At 42.4% G+C, this 24822-nt stretch overlaps 2 protein-coding genes across 2 annotated transcripts in view; both read left to right on the forward strand.

Moving 5' to 3' along the window:
- Positions 1–9986, forward strand: part of cenpu (centromere protein U) — a 28139-nt gene extending 18153 nt beyond the window's left edge. The window contains exons 10-14 of the mRNA XM_083651815.1: positions 5504–5582; positions 6029–6076; positions 7173–7234; positions 7950–8106; positions 9799–9986. Of these exons, the coding sequence (XP_083507941.1) occupies positions 5504–5582; positions 6029–6076; positions 7173–7234; positions 7950–8106; positions 9799–9918 (466 nt within the window). The 3' untranslated portion in view covers positions 9919–9986. The remainder of the gene's footprint in view (positions 1–5503; positions 5583–6028; positions 6077–7172; positions 7235–7949; positions 8107–9798) is intronic.
- Positions 9987–11084: 1098 nt separating this feature from the next.
- On the forward strand, positions 11085–21414 carry casp3b (caspase 3, apoptosis-related cysteine peptidase b). Its single transcript, XM_083652036.1, has 7 exons — positions 11085–11198; positions 12546–12626; positions 15641–15795; positions 17308–17436; positions 18241–18416; positions 20201–20327; positions 20691–21414. Exons 2-7 carry the CDS (start codon positions 12550–12552, stop codon positions 20918–20920), a joined length of 894 nt encoding a protein of 297 aa, XP_083508162.1. The 5' UTR covers positions 11085–11198; positions 12546–12549; the 3' UTR covers positions 20921–21414.
- Positions 21415–24822: the final 3408 nt, after the last annotated feature.

Genomic DNA, 24822 nt, shown 5'->3' on the forward strand with positions numbered 1-24822 from the left:
TTAAACAGTTTCAAATTGTTTATTTGAAGTGTTTTCGGCTTCTTGTACAGTCTTTCCCAATGGCAGGTTTCCTCCTAAAAGCGGCAGTGGCCTATGAGCCGACTACAAAATGATGTGTCGCCGTTCTGGTCTGAGGCTACAGTAATGTTAATTTGGACATGATATTGGCCGATAGCTGCTGCACGATGTTATTTCATGAAGTGATGTTGGCCTCAATATTCTTAAATTAAGGTCAATCAAATCAAAATTTAACTCTGGGTTGAGAAACTCAAAATTTTGCATTGTAACGTAGAGACCAGAAACCTGAGAATACACATTTGTTTTCACACAAACTTTTTATGAAAATGAATCTATCTGTTTCTATCCAGTCAGGTGGTGGAAACAGTAGACTCCATCCAGGAATTGAACAACAAACTACATGAGGTGAAACAGCTCCTTCAATCAAAGCGCAACATCACCATCGGTTTGGGGACACTGAGAAAAGTCTTGCAAAAACTTGAATGGAAATCTGGCGAGACCGGGTAAAACACACACACACACACACACACACACACACACACACACACACACACACCAACCAACCAACCATACTGTATCATCGCACACTATCTCAACCAAAACAGTACACATGACTTATTACTTATATTTACTCAAATAGAAGTAAAAAAAAAAACATAAAAATAACTACCGGTACTTGTGTCCCTTTCTTAACCCTGGAGCATGTGGGAAGGATTGAAGAGATGGGTTTGGATGAACTTGGATAACCTTTCAGGGCAGTGTTGCCAGATACAGCTGATGGTTTCCAGCCCAAAAGGTGTTCAAAAACCACCAAAACACACACAACCGCCAAAAATATTTGAGGAGGAAACATTTTCAAAACTAAGCGACTCCGCCCCCCACATACCAAATTACATTACACAGTAAACCCCAATTACGAAAACAGTGAATCCACAAACTTTGTTTGATTTCCCCCCCCTCCCCTTTTTGCTTGTTAGATTTTTGGTATTTTGTAGATGCAAATTTCAATGACTGATCATTTTCATATTCCCATTACAGAACCGTTCCAGTGACCCGGGAGGGAAACCGGAAGCTGCGTCTGAAGCAAGCACAAGAATGGCAAGAGCAATTTGTGCAATTTGTGTCCAAAGGTGTAAGTAATGTAATTATTTCTCCGCACTGTATTTCATTCCATTCCATTTGGAAGGACATTGTTGTGTTGTGGACTTTGTGACTTACAGTACTGTATCTACTTAAAATGACAGACTGCTGGGATCAGCTCAGTGGAAACCATCCACGATGTGACAGAAAGTCTGAGAGTGGCCCTTCGCCTGGTGGATGAGCGGGTACACGTGTTGGAGAATGATATTGTAGCCTTGAGTGAAGAGTTGAGGTTAGCGAAAGCGCACGCAGACGCATTGGACGTGGAGAAGGCTGCCTTGCAAGAGGAGGTGGCGGCCCTGACAACAGAGAGCGCACGCAAGGATAAGCTGATCGTCGAACTGCGGCGGGAGGATCACACGCCAGACGGACCTCTTTCAACCCCCAGACTCACCCCAACACCAGCAGCGATGACACCTGCTTTAGCAGGTAGGCTAAATATTGTTTTAGCTATAGTGATTGTGCCAATAATTGTACTGTGCCGTAGGCGTGTGTGTGTTTTGTTTTTGGTCTGTCTGATAGGCTAACCTAACTGTTGTGTCCTTCAGCTTCCTGTTCTCCCTCAACACACCCCCTCATCCTGGCAAGGAGTTGGCAAATTCCCCAGCAGCATCCAGACATTGAGCTACCTGAGGTGACAGCCGATGACCACACAAATCTCCTCATGCAGAGCAACAGCCGCATCGATCGCTACGGATGCTTGCTGTTCCGCCATCTCATATCAGAGGAGCTATACCTGGCGTGGCAACGGACAACGAACTGGGACGGATCCAGGGGGAAGTGGGAGCTCCCAAGAAACCTCAAGGACTATGTGTGTGCTTGTGTGAGTCAAAGATTTCAGAAACCCAGGAAAGACCTGAAGCTGCTGGTGGACCGCATCAACGAGTGCCTGCGATCACCCCGTCTGTCTGCCAAAGGTCGTCGAAGCATTTAGCAGAAGCTTCTATCCAAAGCCACTTAGAATAGGGCTGGGGCACACGTGGGGTAAGCGTGGGTGAGCGGATACTATTCGCTATGATTCATAAGCTTCTTCCCCCGACAGTCAAAAGCCTGCTGCTATTTTGCTGAAACTGCCAAGAGATCAGCTAAACGTTGGCTTTCCCCCATTTTCTTATGTGGAGATGCAGCCACACCAAACTCAATTCCATCCTAAATGTAGCCCTGCCTATCGGAAAATTAAATACCGCCAGAACATGATTTACAAACCTTAAGAATCGTTAACCACTCTCCGATTCGGCATACATATCTCCCAAGAAACACTTTGTGAAAGTAAAATCTCTGTAGGTCGCTTCGCTCTGTTGCTGAACTAGCTCCCTCCACTGGGTATTTTGCAGGTAGAGCACTGGGAATCACTGGCGAAACATTTTAAATATATTTTAAATGTATGCTTTTTATTGGAGTATGTTTATGCCGAATTAGAGACATGCTTACAAGTATTCATAAAATGTTCATGTTTCCATAAAAAGTCTCAACTTGTATGTTTAAAACGTAAGTTGCCAACCTCAAAAGCCTCGACGCGAGACTCAGCCTTCATTCTGAGTCTCGAAAGAGTTGCAGGCTCCGCTAAACTGGCCGTACACTACATACACGTTAGCAATCACAATAAAACAGTACCTACCTCCCGTGCAATGTTATCCGAAGTTTCGCATAATCAGTATTCCCAAGTATTGCGTAGGTTCCAATACAGAGCCCTTATTCACATGCAGACAGCGGGCTCTAACTAGGGCACAGAAGGGACATGAGTGACATGACTGAAGATGGATCAAATTACTATTTTCGATGTATCTTGCGCAATCTATGGCCGGCGAAGTTGTAATATATTTTCATGTCATGGTGTCTTTGGATCTTTTCTAAAAGAAGAATGGTTAGTTCAAGAAGGGTCCAGGTGTAGCTGGCGAGGTGTGTTTATATTAGTCTCTGACACAAGAACCATGGCTTTGAATCTGCTTAGTTACTTACTTTTTTCCCCATTGATTATTGTATGTAACACATTTGGCATAATAAAAGCATGTTGATTCTTATTCTGGTTTAGGCCTATTTACTTAATTTTTTCTTCAAAGTATTAGATATAAACTGCAGGGTTCATACAAGGTCCTTGAAGTGCTTGGATTGAGGCCTCTCACAGATGCCCCTGCCCCCTCCAAACCACCACCACAACACACCAATCTTTTGTTTTGCTAATAGAAGTTGGTTGCACAAAACACCTTGATTTAAGATTGTCTTTAAAGGCCGAGTTAAGGTTTCCATAAAAGGTATTTATAACTACTACCTGACTACAACTGGCCCTCATATTAATAGAAAATGATATTAATAATAGAAATATGTATATTTAAAAACACACGAGAAGACACGTTCAATAAATTATTGCTCTCTAGACATTACATCATCATGGTGAGATACCTAACACATTAGAAACATCTATGACCACCGAAGTGTGTGAACGCATTGCTTCTCAGCCATCAGAAAATCAAAAGGATGGCATTGCCTTGGTGAAGGGTCATGTAGAAAAAGTCTGCACTCCTGAATGTACTTAGGGGGCGAGCCCTGTACTGCGTGCTCTGTAGAGCGTGCTCTGTACTTAGTGCTCTGTAGGGGCGTGCTCTGTACTTAGTGCTCTGTAGGGGCGTGCTCTGTACTGGCTCCGGCCAGAGATAATTTTGGGAAGGTGAGGCCACAGCACATGGCGGCACCCGGCGGCATTTGGTCCTCATGAAAGCCACAACATCTGTAAATAATTATGATTAATGTGGATATAATGACTATGTGGGAAAAGGCAAATAATAGAACAGTCTGGTAAGTTCAGAAAATGACATCACTTTACTGTAATGCAGCCTTTAAAACCAGGAAAAGACAACACTTATGCCATATCACCACATTCCATATGCAAATCTAAGACAAATTATCTAGTCTCATATCACCATATCAATATAATGTATTGCCCAGTTCTAGTATAGTACTACAATACCTTTCATAGCATGATACCACACAGTACTGAAAAAACTACTTAAACCTGAAATGATTTTTCTTTCTACTTTAGATCACATCCCTGGTTATAAGTGCACCTATTTAACAATGTATGCATAAAGAATCACAGACCCTGAGATCCCATTTCAGCTAGACTTTAACTGTCACAATTTTTTTATTTTTTTATTTGACCTTTATTTAACTACGTAGGTGAATTGTTTGAGAACCAGTTCTCATTTGCAAACATGACCTGGCCAAGAGGGCCCAGTAGGAATAGATACATTGTCAAAGTCTAGTAACAAAAAGACAAAAAAAAAATATAAACATATAGACAAGTAACGGCATATGTACAAATATAGACAGTGTACAAATAAACATAGACAAGTAACAGCATATAAACAAATATACAGATATACACAGAATTGAAGTGCTACACTACTACTAAACTGAAAGGGGTGTGTGTGTGTGTGTGTGTGCGTGTGCGTGTGCGTGTGCGTGTAAGTGAGAGAGATCCGGAGCTAATCAACAGGTACAGCGGTCAACAAAGAGTTGATTGAGTTTCTGTTTGAAGATGGAAAGTGATGTCAGGGTTGTGAGTTTGAGGGTGCTTTGGAGTGCGTTCCAATTGTAATGCGGAAGGAGGTGCGGCCGAAATCAGATCTGTATCTGACTAAGCTGGGGATTATTATTATTTCATGCAGACAGGGATCCCAACTTCTTCAAAGATTTCAGTTCAAAGACTGGTTAGCGAATGTGAAGGATACAACATACATGCCCTCTTAAGTCAAACGAGTGTGATTTATTGTGTGACAAGCAAACTTATTTCACCATCAGAGTTTTGCCGCCCCCCCCCAAAATACAGGTCCTTTCACGGGTATTTTTACACATGTGATCCCTCAGGTGTGAAGGGAAATACAGGGAAATAGCCGTTATTGATTTACAGGCAATGTTCCTGTATGCATGTGTGAAAACGGCTCTAGTAGGATAAACAGGACCAGGGTTGGGGTGGGTCCCAGCGATGAGTAACAGGATAAAGATAAGCGTGCGTTTGGTGTCAACGCAATGTCCATGTTTACAAGTCACAGAGGGGGTTAGTGTATACAGTGCAGGAGAGACAGACAGTTGCTGCAGGAGCATAATGGAGCAGCAGGGAGCCATTGTTCTCAGGTAGACAGGTAGTCCAACCAGTCTGGTCAGTGGTCAGCCAGAAGGACATGTCTCTGGGGGGAGGCGAGTGGACTGATGTTCCTGGGTGGGAAACAACGGCTTTAACTGTCACAATTATAATCTTCTTTTATTAAAAAAAACATGTTTTAAGTTAGAGATTGTGTTGCATTCCTTGTCTGTGTGTGTGTGTGTGTGTGTGTGTGTGTGTGTGTAGGGATTCGGTGGAGTCCCAGGCCGTCAGACAGGCCATTGACACCTTCTCCTCCTCTGTGGAGGAACAACTAACTGAACAGGTCAGACCATCCAACATGTTGTCCTCCTAACACATTTACGCTTGGAAAATCAAAAATGTGGTCCTCATTTGTAAATATTATCTTGCCCAACATAAACCTTTGTTAACCACATACCTTATTTCATGCAGTTAACCAAAATCCCCATACAAAAATCCCATTGACTTTTACACGTAGGAACCAGAAGTGCTAACATCCAGGTCTTTCTGACTCATTCCTGCTGTACTCTATTTAAGAGATAGTACGGTAGATCAATATCCTGTATCTATTTAGGAGATAGTAGATCAATATCCTGTATCTATTTAGGAGATAGTAGATCAATATTCTGTATCTATTTAGGAGATAGTAGATCAATATTCTGTATCTATTTAGGAGGTAGTAGATCAATATTCTCTATCTATTTAAACATTTCTAATCCTATGGTCCTGATGGCATTTTTGTTTTTCTAGATCACAGCTTCCAAGAACCTCCGTGTCTTAAGAAAAGACAACGCCAAGGTAACTATGGCTCCATTTACACTGATGCTCGAATCCAACTGTTTGCCTATATCCGATTTTTTTCACCTTCTGCATACATCTACTTTTAATTGGGTCACTTGTACCAGATGGTTTAAATGCGGCCTAAGACAAGCTGTCACCAATACCATAGCCTGGTTAAACCCAGCCTCCACGTGACCTCTATCTATGTGCTATCATAGATAGAGGTCATGTGGAGGCTGGGTTTACCCAGGCTACCAATACCATGCTCTCTATAGCCGTTTTCACACATGCGCTTTTTACCGTTAAATGACCGGAAAGCGGTCTAATGCCTTGGAGTGTGAAAGTTGTTTTCCGGTATAAGCGCGACCCCGTCATCGCGGACTTTTCACCAGTTTCTAGGTTGTCATGAGAGCGGTATGGCTGCTTCATGTGTGGGCGTGCTCCCCCCCACCCCTCCCCTCTCTGCTCGCTCTCTGGCCAGAGTCCTTCAGTCCAGCCCGACAGGGACACAGACAGCGAAAATGGCAAAGGCTTGTTCGAGTCTTGTAAGCCGCCCAACGCTTGTAAGCAGATGCACGAAGCGAAATGTGGAAGTATTTTGCTTACGTTGCTGACAGCGAAGGCAAGCCCGGCCCCGGACACATCAAACAAAGCCAGTCTGTAAAAAGTGCTTCAACGCGACGCAGGTGAACGGATAAACATCGAACCAGCCAGGCGATTTCTCTCAGACACGGATCCCAACTTCTTCAAAGATTTCAGTTCAAAGACTGGTTAGCGAATGTGAAGGATACAACTTACATGCCCTCTTAAGTCAAACGAGTGTGGTTTATTGTGTGACAAGCAAACTTCTTTCACCCCCCCGCCCCCCAACATACAGGCTATTTGACGACTATATTCACACATGCGAGCGCTCAGGTGTGAAGGGAAATTCCGGGAAATGGCCGATATTGATTTACAGGTAATTTTCCTGTACGCATGTGTGAAAACGGCTTATGAGAACTTGTCCTTACTGTGTGTGTGTGCGTGTGCGTGCATGTGTATGTGTATGTGTGTGCATACGTCTGTATGTTTGTGCGTGCGTGTGTGTGCGTGCGTGTGTGTGCGTGCGTGTCAGATGGGCTCTTTGATCAGTAAGAAGAGACGGAGCCTGTTGAATGCCAAGTCTGAGCTGAACAGGTGAGGAGCTGTTGAGATGTACAGGCACTCGTTTCCAAGTGTGAATGGAGTAAATATGAATATATATAGAATAAATTATTTCTTAATACATCCCCAATGCCTGCCTCCCTATTATCCAAGGATGCTTAAATACATGCATAGAGAATTACGAGGTCGCCGCCTCCGTCAAATTTAGCTTCCGCCTCCAGCTCTCGACAAGTGACAACAACATATTTTCTAACAAGCGTTGCAGTTGGTGGATTTCTGTTATTTGCAATTGCAACTAACACAGCACAGTTGACGTGTTGACACATTCAAGCATCTCTCTTTCTGTGAGCTTCTGTAAAGCCTGCTAGTTCTCATTATAGAAATTCTCAGTGTTGTAACAGTAATTAATTCACCTTGATTTGTGCACCTTGATTGCTGTGTTGGGTCCTTGAATTTGGGGAATTGGGGCCTTGAAAGTCCTTAAAGTCCTTGAATTGAATGTTGAAGAGGGTTTTGGAACCCTGAGTAAAATGCCATGGACATTGAGCAGCGACTGATGAAGCAGATTTTTCCATTTTCCCAAATTTAAGCTGTTAGCGTTTTTGGCAAGTCTGCGCCAAGTTATTCCCACGTATGGACTAGTGATTTCTGATTTGTGTCGATCTAACATGATGATTAACCTACTTCCCCTATGTACAATGGCCCGTTTGTGTGTTTGTGTTTGCGTGTTGATGTTGTTTGTCAATAGCGCCGAACGGAACCTGCGGTCACTGCAAAAAGAGGAAGCCAGGCTCGAGCTGCGATTGGCTGACCTGAGGCGAGGCCAATCCTTCCTCCACGGCATCCGAGAGCTCAACAGAGGATACCTGGAACACCGACGCACACACCCCAAGGAGAAAGAGGAGGTACACACACACACACACACACACACACACACACACACACACACACACACACACAGTGACGTGAACAGTGGCTTTCAAAAATCTGAGAAATATTCAGCACCACCTAGTGGTTACACTGACAGTGCAACTCCTAAACGTTTTCATGTCACATGCTGCCGAATGCTGACAATCAGGGACACTTATGGGAAACGTAAGATTACACACACCTTTCTGTGGAAAATAGACAGGTCTACACACACCTTTCTGTGGAAAATAGACAGGTCTACACACACCTTTCTGTGGAAAATAGACAGGTCTACACACACCTTTCTGTGGAAAATAGACAGGTCTACACACACCTTTCTGTGGAAAATAGACAGGTCTACACACACCTTTCTGTGGAAAATAGACAGGTCTACACACACCTTTCTGGGGAAAATAGACAGGTCTACACACACCTTTCTGGGGAAAATAGACAGGTCTACACACACCTTTCTGTGGAAAATAGACAGGTCTACACACACCTTTCTGGGGAAAATAGACAGGTCTACACACACCTTTCTGTGGAAAATAGACAGGTCTACACACACCTTTCTGTGGAAAATAGACAGGTCTACACACACCTTTCTGTGGAAAATAGACAGGTCTACACACACCTTTCTGTGGAAAATAGACAGGTCTACACACACCTTTCTGTGGAAAATAGACAGGTCTACACACACCTTTCTGGGGAAAATAGACAGGTCTACACACACCTTTCTGTGGAAAATAGACAGGTCTACACACACCTTTCTGTGGAAAATAGACAGGTCTACACACACCTTTCTGTGGAAAATAGACAGGTCTACACACACCTTTCTGTGGAAAATAGACAGGTCTACACACACCTTTCTGGGGAAAATAGACAGGTCTACACACACCTTTCTGGGGAAAATAGACAGGTCTACACACACCTTTCTGGGGAAAATAGACAGGTCTACACACACCTTTCTGTGGAAAATAGACAGGTCTACACACACCTTTCTGGGGAAAATAGACAGGTCTACACACACCTTTCTGGGGAAAATAGACAGGTCTACACACACCTTTCTGGGGAAAATAGACAGGTCTACACACACCTTTCTGGGGAAAATAGACAGGTCTAGTCAAAACTCAGTGAGCAAAGCTGCTCTGCAGGCAATTCATTTCTCTTAGGATGTATGGAATGCTTCTTGTCCTTCTCAGTGAAATGAATTACTGCACAAATGTTTCTTATATCAAAGGATGGCTGATTTGAGTTTATTTTAAGTAATCTGTGAGTTATTTCTGCCAGCTCCCCTCCCTCCCCTTCGCCCAGTCACACATCATGCTCTCCCACTCTTCACCCCTCCCCCTGCCCCCCTGCTTGCACCCTCCCCCTATTGGTCGAATTGCATTAAATTTGACACTGCACTTTCTTGGGTCCCCAGCAGCACAGACACCAAGTCTGAAGTTGATTGGTTCTTGGGATACGTGAAAGCTGTGTTCTGATTAATCGAATTGCACAATTGCCCCCCATCTCCCCTATGTGGGCAGATAATAGTGGGGACTGTCATCAGTGACTTGAGTTCTAGTGAAATTAAACTATTGCTCATTTTGCAGTGGAAAAACATGTAGGCTGCAGAACCATAGTCTCTGGCTCTTCCTGGTCCTCCTGTCTCCTTCCTTCATTCCTTTCCTTTCTCTCCCCTGCAGTACGGGGCTTCCAGCTTGCCAGCTCTGCTGCTGGAGACCAAGCATGTTCTGGGAGCAGAGCATCAGCTGAGAGGAATCAATAACCGGCTGGCAAGAAGACTGGACAAGACGGAGAAATGAATGATTATGATACACTTATAGGGTTGAGCTGCACTCCAACAAGGAAAGGCTGTGCTTCATGCAGAATGTCTGACCTACGTCTATTATATATATATATATATATATATATATATATATATATATATATATATATATATACACGGTATATATATATATGCTATGCAGAAAAACTCTGGCTTTTCCATCCGTTATGTCCCATTAATTACACACACACACACACACACACACACACACACACACACAAACACTCTGTTGGGCAAGTTATTTTCAAAATGTTATATACTACATATTACTAGTTGCTTTCATTTGAAAGTAATAAGTTACTTTACAATAGTACTGTGTGTAGAGTAACTCATTACCACTACTTTTGCATTACTTTAACCAAAATAACTGCAGTAGCAGAATGACTTCACCACCACCAGAATGACTTTGGAACCATCCCGAAAAAGAATTTGACCCATCAAAGTCAGTGTAAACCGCCCAAAATTGTAAATGTTTTCCTTTTCCTTTTGTTATTGTCATCTATAGTGGTTATTTGCGTAAACACACAATTTAATTAGGAAATTATTGTATCTTTATTTAAAAATGTGCTTTGATAAAAAAAAAAAAAAAAAAACTTTGACAGAGTAACTGTTATAATATTACTGAAATCATATTGGTAATAAATTATTAGTTATATTACTGCTAAAAGTAAAATATTACATGTAATATGTTTAGTTTTGTTACTGTAATATGTTGTAATATGTACTACCCCCAGCAATGCACACACGTGGATGGAACTAAACTGCAAGTCATTCTTCTGATGCAAGAAGACAGAACTATTGGGAAAGGCAAGAAGTAGGAGACCTAGGCTCAAATGCATATAAAAATAATGTTTTAGTAGTGTGTTTTGATGACTTACTTTCAATGTATGGTTTGTTGAGGCCTTGACATCAGTCTCTGTGTCTGCCCCATTATTAAACTAATTACATGTTACCAAAGAACTGACGTAACCGGTTTCCCGGAACACGCACCTATTTGCATTCTCGAAAATCATACGTCACGTCAAAGACTTGATGACAACGATACCTACAGGCTTCTGAACCAATCACCTGCTCCCTGTGGTCAAGGTGAGTAGGGGAGCTCGTCTTCTATGAGGAGTGTGCGCCGTTCCTGATTGGCTAGGAGATTTCACGGGCTTGCACTTTGAACACTTGTAGGCTACATTGTTCATTTCCTTGAAGGACACCAGCTACTGTCCTCTTTCTGCCACCGTCTCAGGCCAAACTAGGAATATTGAGGTAAACTGCTTTATGTTTTGTATGTTGACAGTTTATTGTGTGATATTATCTGAGCAGCAGGGTGTGTTGCTTGTAAAGACAGGACTCGTCAAACTGGTATAATTAGTATGCTTTAGGACGGGTTACTATACGTAAAGTTAGTTAAACGTACCCAGCTGTTTCCTGAAGGCAGTCTGGAGATACCCGAACTACAAAAACGTCCGAGCTAGACTTTTTTTTTAAACATGTATTTAATGTGCTGTTGTATGTATGGAGATACTGGTAAACCAAACTCAATTTAATAATATGGCAGTTTACTGTTGCCACATTTACCTACTGGCTAATGAACATGTATCATGAAATAGCGCATAATGACCTTTTGGATCGATAGAAGCTTCTTCAATTCGGCATATCGTTACATATCAAATTAATACCTTCTTTCCACAACAAGACCGTGGGTTGTGCTAGGGAGCACTGAGAACGAAGCAGATAACTGCCACGAAACTAAATGGCACGATTTTGCATGGAGTTTCGTCAATATAATGATCCCTTGGCTTTGAGGATAACCCAACCCCATGCAGTAATTTACACTATGTTAATCTGTTGACGACTTTGGAGGAGCCTGTGCTCTCTGCTCGGTTTGAACATTGCGGTGTATGTATTTATTCACCTTTCTTTGCACTTTGAAGTTCACTGTGCCTAGGCTACACACCTTTCTGGAAAGAATATGACATATGGTAGGTAGGTTATTGCTCTGCATCGTCTCTAGGCTACTTTATTATAAATTCACTCCCATGAAAAATTGTCATAAAGTCACTCAGATGAGATTTTAACCCAATTCTAGTTAGAGATGATTTATCCACACAATTATATATATATATATATATATAATATATATATATATATAACTAACCCTAACTTATTAAAAGTGCACACAATGCTATAGGCATAAATGTAAAATGTGTTTGGCATGTTTTACATTTAGCTATGCCTGTAACATTGTGAAATGGTAAGCACTTTCTTCCTGTGTGTGGGTATCTGTTTGGAATAGTCACAATCATTGTGAAAGTTGACTAAATTTACTGTGCAATTCGTCATGGCCAGATGGCCAGAAGTAGCCTAGGCTGCTGCTTCATGCACCAATGAGCATGTTTACAAAGAGATCAATTTAGATATCTCTAGAAACTTGACAGAAGTTTGACTAATTTAGCTTTATTTAATGAATCACCAATTTACCTCCAGGTTAATGCACATTTTTATCTGACCTTTATGCCACCTTTTACATACTTTTTTATTACTTTATTACCTAAATAAAGTCATAATAGGCTACACATCGTTTCACTTTCTGTTCTGCATTCATGTCTTCAGGACCATGTCAGCGGGTGGTGATGACAGTGATGTGGGGAGCCTGGGAGACACTGTGGACGCCCTGAAGTTTTTTTCAAAAAGGTAATTACCGGTATTCTACGAGTGATCAGTGTTGGTAAACAAACGGCAGCTTATAATGGGACCCTTTGGAGCCAGCCTTGAGTGTCTCGCGCTAGCAGGCTGTGCTTTTTACTAAATTCACTTCATTTTAAAAACTGCGACAGTTCACAGAAATTTAACACGACATACATATATTATACATCAGACCCTTGAGCTACTTCTGCTCTCACTCAGAATGTCAAAATATAAGCGCTGTGATGTATAGTTTTTTAGATATTAACGTTTGTTTGGCACAACTCATACTAGTTAACTGCTGCGGTTCCGGGTGGCTTGTGTCGTGATGTCACGCTGATTCATCCTATACACTGCCATGTATCTAATAGCCTACCTGTAGACGGATGTCTGTCCATTAAAAGAGGCAGAGAGGTAGCAGCTGTACACTGGATGGAAATAGACTTCACATTTTTTAAAGTCTAGCCCTATTTGCTACTTACCAATGATGATGTTGATTGGTAGAGTTCTTTCTCAGCACAATCCATCCTGTTCCTCATAGTAGCTCTGGAAAGTTGGGCAAAAACGAAAGCAAGGTCAATGGGGTCACGCTCCTGTATGTACATTGTACTGAGGCTCACTCAAATGTACTGTGTGTGTGTGTGTGTGCACTGTGGATGACATTTCAGTGAGCTTCCATCAGCTTGTACATACATGAGCGTGACCCCATTGACTTTCCATTAGTTTCTGCCCAACTTTCCAGAGCTACTATGAGGAACATAACATCATGATCAGATGACCAAACTTTTAAAGATGCTAATTCAGGCAGCACACTGCAAATAAAAGGCTTGGACAAAAACATTTCTTTAGTTCAGAAAACCAGTTATTGCACAAGTGCCCAACTTAAATGTGCAAGTGAGTGACACAAAGGGGCAACCACTTCAGCTACTGTCATCAGTTTCATCAGAGAGCAGTGATGAAAGCATAGCTGAAACATTTTTGTTTCACATTTAATTTTGACACTTATGCAACAAATGAGTTCCTCTAAACTAAAACAATGTTTTTTGCTAGCCTTTTATTTGCATTGTGCAGAATTACACTGATTGAAGAAAAATATAAAGGCAAAACTTTTGTTCTGCTCCCATTTTTCATGCATTGAAATAAAAGATCAAAGACCTTTTCTATGCAAACAAACGGCTTAGCCTATTTCTCTCACATGTAGTTCACAGATGTGTTTAAATCTGTGTTAGTGAGCTCTTCTCATTTGCACAATGCTCATTAAACAGCATGGTGTGCCTTGGGCCGGCCACAATAAAAGACCAGTCTAAATGTGCAGTTTTATAATCACACAACACAATGACACAGATATCATAGGTTGTGAGGGAGCGTGCGATTGGCATGTTGACTGCAGAGCTGCTGCCTGTTAATTGAATGTTGATGTCACTACCATAAGCAGTCTCCAATGTTAAGGGCGGGACATACTCCACGCGCGCTTCCAACCGCGAGGGCCGTGTGGCCAGTATGACATCATCACGGTGGGGGCGAGGCCACCGCAGCCGTAAGTGCGTGTTTCCAGATTTTTCTAGCAGCGCGCCGCACCGCTTTGCAGGGAGACAATAGATCCATGGGAGAGACAGGAAGATAAATGACATGAAGAAGTAAGTAGGCTACACTGAGCCATGTTTTGACCACATTTCTTGACCCATGTGGTAAACTTTGATTTCTAACTGTTTGTTTTTCGTCATTTCAAGTATTGTGCTGTGTTGAGACAGATCTAGGCCTATTTACATTCAATGAAAACAGGATTGGCAATTCTATTCATGTGCTGATACAATCGTTTGAGAGTGAAACCGCAGTCTACTGAACATAATGGCATTCCATTGACTCTTAATTGAGTTTCAATGACTTTATCATGGGCCATTCACTGTACTATGTAAACAGCGGTGCTCTGCGCTCGGAGTATGAACACCTCAGCCCGAGCGTGGAGTGCGCTCCCGGTTTGGGGAGCTCCGCCTCGCGCTGCCTTCCTGGAGTATGTCCTAAGCTTTATGCTGCCTTCAAATGGCACTTGTGAGCTCGTGGTTACAAATAGGAAGTTGTATAGGAGTTGATTATCCAGCTTATACCATGGTCATTATTAATAACAATATAAAATAAAAGCATTTGCAAAACTGTGGTGCAAGCTTAGCAATCAATATCTAAAGTTTTTCACAAGCCATAATGTTTTCCTAACACTTGGGAAACTGACTAATACCTGGAACAAGTGTTACCATCCCATCAGCTTCTCATGCAATGGAAACTTGTTTGCTGTTCCAGTAAATAGGACGAACCTTGGATATGAGCCGTTATGGTGCAGGGAAGCTAGTCCGCTCAGCTCATAGAAGCTGAGAGAGCGAGTTGAACAACGTTAGCTGTGCTGTTTGATTAAACAGCTGTGCAGGTTGAGTAGCGGATTAATTCACAACATGTGATTAGACTTGAGCTGGACTACGTGTGTGTTCCACGGTTTTAACGCACACCTGCCGGCCAATCACAAACTAGTAATCACTCAGACCATGTTATATGTATATTTATAAAACGGCTCTCTCAAATCGAACAATCTGATTGGCTCACAGCTGTGGTATATTGAGCATATACCACAGTCAATTTAGCACAGTTAGAGCCACTCACTGTGTGAACTTTATTCAGCCTCATTGGATCTATGCAGCCCCTCTGGCCCTGAGCCAGAGGGGCTGAATAGATCCAAACAGCTCACCTCATTTTTGCTCTTCTCATTTTTTAAACAGTGATTTAAGACATAAAAATAAATAATAATAATGATAATAATAATTTTCATATTGCCATGCTTGGTAACCGTTTTATAAAAGCAATAGATCACTTCAGACTGTGATATATGCTCATTATACCACACCTAAAGGTGTGCACAAACCTTAGGTGTGGTATAATGAGCATATACCACGTCCTGTCATGATCTATTGCTTAAATACATCGTATACATCGTTGTGTGTATGTGCGTGTGTACATGCATGTGTGTGTGTCTCCAGGAAGCCTGCAGCTTCCCAGGACCGTAGCACTGAGGAAATGGACTCTCTGCCCAGGGGTAAAGCCACGCCCCAGGACCCCTACCGCTACAAGATGGACTACCCCAGCCTAGGACACTGTCTGATCATCAACAACAAGAACTTCCACAGCAGCACAGGTACAATGAATGCAGGGATGTGATTTTCCCTGATTAATCCTGCTTTTTCCACCTGAAAATGTGACCCACATTAAGGCCCAATCCCAAATCTCCCCTTGGCCCTACCACTTAGCCCTTAACCCTCTGTTTTGTGCGTTCACGTGAAGTAGTAGGCTGTCCTAATTCATTTTTACATCAGACCTAGGGTGAAGGGGGAGGGCTTACTGGCCCTTGAAACAGAGCTTTTCCAGGGGCACACTTCAAAGCGAGGGCTGAGGAAATCACTATTAATCCACCAGAAATTAGCCAAAAGTTACAAACAAACGTTATTTGAGTTTAATGTCGATACAAAGGACTCTGGAAGTGTGGAATTTGTTTGTGGCAACATTTCAGAAAAAAATTGTATTGCAATGTCTCCTGGTGTATGTGAACTGTCTCCTGGTGTATGTGAACTGTCTCCTGGTGTATGTGAACTGTCTCCTGGTGTATGTGAACTGTCTCTTGGTGTATGTGAACTGTCTCTTGGTGTAAGTGAACTGTCTCCTGGTGTATGTGAACTGTCTCCTGGTGTATGTGAACTGTCTCTTGGTGTATGTGAACTGTCTCTTGGTGTAAGTGAACTGTCTCCTGGTGTATGTGAACTGTCTCCTGGTGTATGTGAACTGTCTCCTGGTGTATGTGAACTGTCTCTTGGTGTAAGTGAACTGTCTCCTGGTGTATGTGAACTGTCTCCTGGTGTATGTGAACTGTCTCTTGGTGTAAGTGAACTGTCTCCTGGTGTATGTGAACTGTCTCCTGGTGTATGTGAACTGTCTCTTGGTGTAAGTGAACTGTCTCCTGGTGTATGTGAACTGTCTCCTGGTGTATGTGAACTGTCTCCTGGTGTATGTGAACTGTCTCTTGGTGTATGTGAACTGTCTCTTGGTGTATGTGAACTGTCTCCTGGTGTATGTGAACTGTCTCTTGGTGTATGTGAAATGTCTCTTGGTGTATGTGAACTGTCCCCTGGTGTATGTGAACTGTCTCCTGGTGTAAGTGAACTGTCCCCTGGTGTATGTGAACTGTCTCTTGGTGTATGTGAACTGTCTCCTGGTGTATGTGAACTGTCTCCTGGTGTAAGTGAACTGTCTCTTGGTGTATGTGAACTGTCTCTTGGTGTATGTGAACTGTCTCTTGGTGTATGTGAACTGTCTCTTGGTGTATGTGAACTGTCTCCTGGTGTATGTGAACTGTCTCCTGGTGTAAGTGAACTGTCTCTTGGTGTATGTGAACTGTCTCCTGGTGTATGTGAACTGTCTCTTGGTGTATGTGAACTGTCTCCTGGTGTAAGTGAACTGTCTCTTGGTGTATGTGAACTGTCTCTTGGTGTATGTGAACTGTCTCTTGGTGTATGTGAACTGTCTCTTGGTGTATGTGAACTGTCTCCTGGTGTATGTGAAATGTCTCCTGGTGAAGCAGTAGGTACAGTATATATTTTTTAAAGATTGTCAAATCTATCTAAAGGGTACTGTGTTGGTTTGTGTGTCTCTCCAGGGATGAACTCTCGTAGCGGGACGGATGTTGATGCTGGTACTGCTGTGAAGGTCTTCTCTGGGCTGGGCTACAAGGTCAAAGTGACAAATGACCAGACTGTGGGGCAGATGCAGCAAGCACTGCTCAACTGTAAGTGAAATACAAATTACAATATTTATTGTAATTTTATTATACAAAATTACAATACAAAGGTTAAGGTCACTGTGACCTCACAAACGCATTTTCAAAGTTGTTAAGGTGATATCTCAAGAACGCCTTGACGGAATTTCGTCCAATTTGCCTCAAACGTCCACTTGGACTCAAGGATGAACTCATTATATTTTGGTGGTGAAAGGTCAAGGTCACTGTGACCTCACAAATGCCATTTTCAAGCTCGGTAACACCATATCTCAGTAACACCTTGACGAAATGTCGTCACATTTGGCTCAAACGTCAAAGTCTGGACAGACATGCATGTCGACTGCTCCCTTGTTTGGCGGAGTCATATACATGTATCTGCGGTCGTTCTAGTTTGTATTGCTATTTTACATTGAAGTCAACGGAGAGTGCCTTGTTTCCCCCGAAAAAGGGGCGCGGCCTTCACGTTGTGCGAAGTACCCGGATGTGCTGGTCTGGTCTATTGCAGTTACTATGTGACTATTGAAAACATGTTTGAAAAGCAACACTCTAAATGTGATGTTTTGAGTTTGAGACTCAAGACATCTGAGCAGTAAAGTCATGCTAAACTCTCTGCATCAACAAAGTGCTTTCCAAGAATCCACAGTGCTGCCATCCGACTGAAATGAAAGCGAAACAGTAGTCAGTGTTAAGATGTGTCCCTGGAGGACCGCCAGTCTCTCTATGTCTCTTTTTGTCTCAGTATCCAGGAAGGACCACGGTGGCTGTGCATCGTTACTAGTGTGTGTGTGTTGTTGACTCTCTTTTTGTCTCCAGTATCCAGGGAGGACCATGGTGGTTGTGCATCGTTAGTGTGTGTGTTGTTGAGTCACGGAGACGAGGGGGTGATCTATGGGACAGACGGCTTTGTCGAGCTGACCAAACTGACGTGCTACTTTAAAGGAGACCGCTGTAGGAGTCTGGTGGGGAAACCTAAGCTCTTCTTTATACAGGTTAGTTAAACACTCACATGCATAAAGCTGCACCAGCAAGATTTTGTATCTAAAAGTAAAAATCTAAATCACAAAGTGTTAATGGTCTGTCTGTTAGCAGGATATCTCAAATGTATGAAACAGATGAAATGATAGGCATTGGGTCAAGGAACTATAGGGTTGTCACGGTACTCACTAATACTCTATACCACTATACCATTTTCAATACTACGGCGGGGGGTGGGGTGACGGGATGACGGGATGACAACAGACCAAGAGGCATAAAAATAAACTAAGACACACACGCTTCTCCATAATCTAGGCCTGATAAAACTCATTAAAGCATTGCACTTCAACAGCAGATTACCCCTGCTGTAGTCAGAACACTTAGCTTGTTGAAGCAACAGATACCCGCCAATGATGGGGAGGGAAAAATCCGTAGTATGTTTGATTTTTCATTGGCATCGATACTAGGGATGGCGTGTTTTTTTCCTTCCTAACCAACAACCGACCCTCGTTAACCGGTCATTAACCGTTAACCGGCAAGATTACAATGTAGCCTACTATTTAGAATGCATTCACCCGGCTGGCCAAGTTGGAAACAACACTATAAATGCTGTTCCCCCGGGTGGAGTTTGACTGCATGGACTGACTGTTACAATGGACACATCCCTGACCACCTAGATATGCTCTTACTCTGAAATAAAGCAGTAGATTGTTGTGCTATTTGTTTCCAATAAACGGGGGCAGCGTCACAATATCCACACGGCCGGCACAACATAAGCAGTGAATCACTTTATCAATGCATAGAAATCGCTCTGTAAGGGTCGCACTGCGTCAATGTGCGCATCACGTCATGTCTGTAATTTAGCGATGCAGTAACTTAGATCTATAATGCACCCTGACAGTCTATCTCCCATTTGGAAAATATTAGTAAAAAATTACACATTTTCTCTGAACTGGCATGTGTTGGAACGGTAAGAGTCACTTGATACTTTTCAACCGGACAATTTGCTCAATGCAGTGCAGAGACTTGATTGAAGAGGAATGTGAAAATACACAGCATGTGATGCTGAAGAAATAGATTGTAGGCCTACAGCCTATTTATCTTTTACCATGCAACACACTTTTAATTACTTTTTGTTGTTGTAACTGTTTAATTGATAGTATTAATTGGTCGAAATTATTAATGTCTGTTAACGGTTGACATCCCTAAAAGATATTGTTGCAAATGACTATTGTATATGTTAATTTTTACTATTAATACTTAATATTGTACCCATTTCAAATTTTTAGTATTGATACTTAAATACTAACAGACTAACTTTTGACAGCCCTACAAGGAACAATTGATTAGATTTTGGATCTCCGCCATTAGACAACTACTATTTTTAATTATTTATGTTTTATTGAGTGTTGCGTCAACAAATCCATTTAGCTAGATATGAGAGAGAGAGAGAGAGAGAGAGAGAGAGAGAGCCGTGTCTTGGCTAACCTGCTTATGTCCTGTCCTTGCTAGGCATGTCGTGGCTAACCTAGTTATGTCCTGTCCTTGCTAGGCATGTCGTGGCTAACCTAGTTATGTCCTGTCCTTGCTAGCCGTGTCTTGGCTAACCTGGTTATGTCCTGTCCTTGCTAGGCGTGTGTCGTGGCTAACCTGATTATGTCCTGTCCTTGCTAGGGGTGTCTTGGCTAACCTGGTTATGTCCTGTCCTTGCTAGGCATGTATGTCGTGGCTAACCCGGTTATGTCCTGTCCTTGCTAGGCGTGTCGTGGCTAACCTGGTTATGTCCTGTCCTTGCTAGGCGTGTCGTGGCTCAGACCTGGACGACGGTGCCTCTCCCGCCCTGGAAACAGACAGTGTGGCCGAGGAACAGTCAGAGCGCATTCCTGTGGAGGCCGACTTCCTGTACGCCTATTCCACAGCCCCAGGTACACTCGAACAGCAGCTGTGGACACTACATCATACCAAATCAATGAGCTTGTTCAATCAACGGTGCTCTTTTAGCGCGCTCATGCACAACACTGAGCTGTGGACACGACACTACTGTACAGTGAACTATACACAGCCCCAGGTACACTCTAACAGCAGCTGTGGACAGTACACTACAGGACAGTGAACTATACATAGCCCCAACACATACTTGTTTTGAAGGGAGAAGGCAGAAAGGGGGGGGTGAAGTGAGACCCGCCCACCCCAACGTACTACAGCCGCACTACACGCAGCGGCCACTGTGTAGCGCTGTAAGCTGTCTGAATGAGCCCTATGAGTTGTAACGCTAATTTGTCCCACAGGATATTACTCCTGGAGGAACACATCCAATGGCTCCTGGTTCATGCAGGCATTGTGTGAGATGTTGCAGCATCACAGCAAGAAGCTGGAGCTGATGCAGATCATGACCCGAGTCAACCGCAAGGTGGCGACAGACTTTGAGTCTTCCTCCAACCTGCCTGGATTCAGTGCCAAGAAACAGATCCCCTGTATTGTCTCAATGTTAACCAAAGACTTCTACTTTCCACACTAGTCTGATTTCTACTGGGTCAAATCTGATTCTTTTATCCTTCTCTCTCATATGCTGCATCAACCAGTTTGTAGTGTCTTTAGACATACTGTATGTACCGAGGCTGGTCGCGTGGCAATTAAAGTTCTAATCTATTCTATTCTATTCCATTCTAGTCTATTCTATTTTAACTTTAAAGAACGGATGCCATGCATTGCCCCAATGCTGATGAATGATGTCACTATGTGGTCCTAGTTAACTCAGTTAACTTTCCTCTGATGTGACTTCTATTCTGGTTTCTACTCTGAATTCCATCCTCCTCTCACGCCTTCAGCACTCCCTTGGCATCACCGGCACCGCCCTCTCCTGGCTCTCCTATTATCTCTAACACATCTCCATAAACAAGTGCAAATCCTCCACCTCCCCAATCACTCATGGTGTCCCCCAGGGTTCAGTGCTTGGTCCCCACTTCATCCTGTACTGTATATCCTTCGCCTTAGTAAAATTATCTGCCGCCATGTTGTCTCTGTTTTCAATGCTACGACAGTCAACTTTACCTCTCCAAGACCATCACCTCAGCCACCCAGTCCACCCTCACCACCTGCCTTGCAGATATAAAATCCTGGAGGCAACAGAACTTTCTCCATCTCAACTGCAAAAAATCTGAAATCCTTATCATCGGCCCAAACTCCCTAACCCGCTTCGCCCAGACCCCCATCACTCAACATTGATTGCTCCATCGTCGTCCCCTCCACCCAGGTCCGAAACCTCTGAATCATCCTCGACCACACCCTCTTGTTCCTTCCTCATTCCAACCACGTCACCAAAACTGCCCTCCCTTCCCTTTTCCGATGCTCAAACCCATATCCATGCCCTCATAACTTCCAGACTCGACTACTGCAATAGCATCCTCTACGGCAGAGGTTTTCAAAGTGGGAGGCGGGCCTCCCCAGGGGAGCTCCAAACAGTTTCAGGGGAGGGTCAGTAAATGGAAGTGAAAAAATATTCCATTAGTTACTACATTAGTTATCAAAAGGAGATCACATAGAAGAGCCTAAATGTGTGGTGACTCCCAGAGTCAGAAACAAACGCCTTCAGACAGACCTTTTTATGTAGTCTGAAGTCAAACGGCAATATCAGGTTATCTTGGCTAGGGCTGCAACTAACGATTATTTTGATAATCGATTAATCGGTCGGTTATTTGTTCGATTAATCGATTAATCGGATTAAAAAATGCACTGATATTGTTTCCATCCGTTTATTGAAAAGCAACTTTTTTTTTGTTAAACAAAAACTCACCGGGCTTTGCTACATGAAATAGCTTTGACAGGGCATGAACGAATACAAAATACATACAAATGTATGGTGTAAGTGCAAAAGATATCTTCATATCTTCTTAAATAAAGTGCTTTAACGCAGTGGTTCTCAACTGGTGTAGCCTCAGGACCCACTATTTTCCTTGTCATGAAGTCGCGACCCAAATTTCTGATTTTTTTTTGAACCACTCAAATTAATTGCACAAAAAATAGCGCATTAATTTAATACACAATGCCTTCATGCACTGTTATAAACTTCAAATGAACAAAAAAGTGCAACAGAAGTGCAACTAGGGCTAAAAACCAATTGAAATAAGGCAGACTTGAATTACAGGCCTATATGTTTTTAAATTTAAACAAGTCAAACTGGTCATGCTCAGAAAGTCTTATTTGAACTGTATGAAATATGAAATAAAATGCAGACTTATCTTGAATTACATGCCTATATGTTTTTAAACAAGTTAATAATAATAATAATAATAATAATAATAATAAAACAAGTTAACCTGGTCATGCTAATCCAGTTTCAATCGTCTGAATTTAACTAATATGAAATAAAAATGAATCACAGGCAGGCTATATGATTTTTAGTTAAACTGGTCATAACTTTTAATTAAACTGGGGCCATGCTAATCCAGTTTCAATCATCTGAATTGAACTCAAATTAAATATGAAATTAAAAGGCAGACTTCTCTTGAATTACAGGCAGAGCATATGCTTCAGCTTGTTAAACAAGTAGAACTGGTCAGGCTAATCCAGTTTCAATAATCTGAATTTAACTAAAATGAAATATGAAAAAAAAAAAAAATTTTTTTGCCAAAAGCAACGAATCGATAATCAAATTCGTTGCCAACGAATTTAATAATCGATTTTAATCGATTTAATCGATTAGTTGTTGCAGCCCTAATCTTGGCTCAATTATTGAGTGTCTATGGAATCAAATAACAATCATGATCCCATAGGTATCTAGGAATTGAGGGAAGCTAAGCAAGTAAACGGGGAGTGGGGATTCCAGGCTTTGACCGAGGGAAGCCCCGCAGTGTCACACTTTGAAAACCCTGCTCTACAGCTCACCCAACAAAATCCTCAAACTCCAATACGTCCAGAACTCTGCTGCCTGCCTGTTCCCCTCCACCCGTAGCCAAGATCACATCACCCCTGTCATTCACAAACTTTACTGGGTCCCAGTTAAATATAGGGTTGGGTACAGAAACCCGGCACCGGTACTTTTTCAACCGGTGTTACCGGTACCGAATCGCAACGCAGATCTAGGTGCCTCATTTAGGTGCCATGCTCGAGCTGCTGAGTGAAATATCCGCCCTCCGGTGCTCTGAAACTGGTGCTGCATGCCTGTTCACTAACATTCTAGGGCATAACCCATAACATTATTGTTTGAAATCCTCTTTACAGCCTCTTTAAATAAATACAAATTCTGCTTTAAATCCGCTTTAAATGGTCAAAAGTACCATTTCAGGAACCGTTTAGCATTTACCGTTTTTAAGAGTATCGTTTTAGCACCGGTTTAAAAAAGATACAAAATGATGCCCATCCCTAGTTAAATACAGGATCGACTTCAAAATTCTACTCACCACCTACAAAGCCTGAAACAACCTGCCTCCCCCTCCACCTCTCCGAGCCCCCCCACGCCCCTTCTTGTTGCCTCAGGTCTGCGGATGCAAAGTCTGAAGACCCCCAGGACAAAGCTCTGGACCTGAGGTGACTAGGCCTTCTCGGCTGCTGCACCCTTCCTCTGGAACGCCCTCCCCATCCACATCCGTCAGGCAAACACCCTACCATCCTTCAAACTGGCCTCCAAGACCCACCTCTTAAAGCTTGCTTTCACCACTTAACCCATTCCCTCACCCTTCCCTCCAACCCATGACTCCTCTAGTTTTTACCTACTTTTATTGTCTTGATTGTATTTTATTTTACTATTGCAAATGTAGCATATTTGTGTATCTAGAAAGGTGCTATACAAATGGAATGTATTATCAATTCAAGACTTGCATTGCACAGTCCAAACATGTAAACATTGTTTACAGTTAATGCCATTACAAGGAGCACCTGAATGCACCATCATTTTAAGGATGAAAGAAAGGGAACAGATTACCATTGATCAGAACTGTTTTATGTCTTTATAATCAGAATGTAGGTTTCTTTTGGTCATTGTGTTCAGAGAATAGCACTGATTTGATTGTAAGTGTGGGACATATTCCAGGGATCATGCTATCTTTTTATGTTTGTTTTAATTGCTCTCTTTTGTGTAGGCAATGTTGAAACACTTTTTGGGTGGGTTTGTAATTTGGTGATATGATTTGTATGCAATAAATGGTCAAATGAATGCACAAACATGTCAGTGTAACGTCATTTTCGCCACTTCTCATAATTCCTTTTCCCCCACATTTGAATTACTTTGTCAACCGAATGTTCATAAAGTTGAGATCAATTGTATGTACCGTAAATTCCGGACTATAAGCCGCACCTCTTTTCCCGTTTTTTGGCCTTTTTTGGCCCCTGCGGCTTATATAACGGTGCGGCTTATCTATGGATTTTTTCAAAAAAAAAAAAAAAAAAAAAATCTCTCTTTTTTAGCACTCTTTCTAACTATAA

Source organism: Poromitra crassiceps (assembly GCF_964638095.1).
Source record: "Poromitra crassiceps genome assembly, chromosome: 15".
Classification (NCBI taxonomy): domain Eukaryota; kingdom Metazoa; phylum Chordata; class Actinopteri; order Beryciformes; family Melamphaidae; genus Poromitra; species Poromitra crassiceps.

Excerpts from the sequence above, each read along its gene's own strand:
- casp3b (XM_083652036.1), top strand. The coding sequence starts at position 12,550 with ATGTCAGCGGGTGGTGATGACAGTGATGTGGGGAGCCTGGGAGACACT. Across the intron at positions 12,627-15,640 it reads CTGAAGTTTTTTTCAAAAAG|GAAGCCTGCAGCTTCCCAGG; the intron begins GTAATTACCGGT and ends GTGTGTCTCCAG. Across the intron at positions 20,328-20,690 it reads CGCCTATTCCACAGCCCCAG|GATATTACTCCTGGAGGAAC; the intron begins GTACACTCGAAC and ends TTTGTCCCACAG.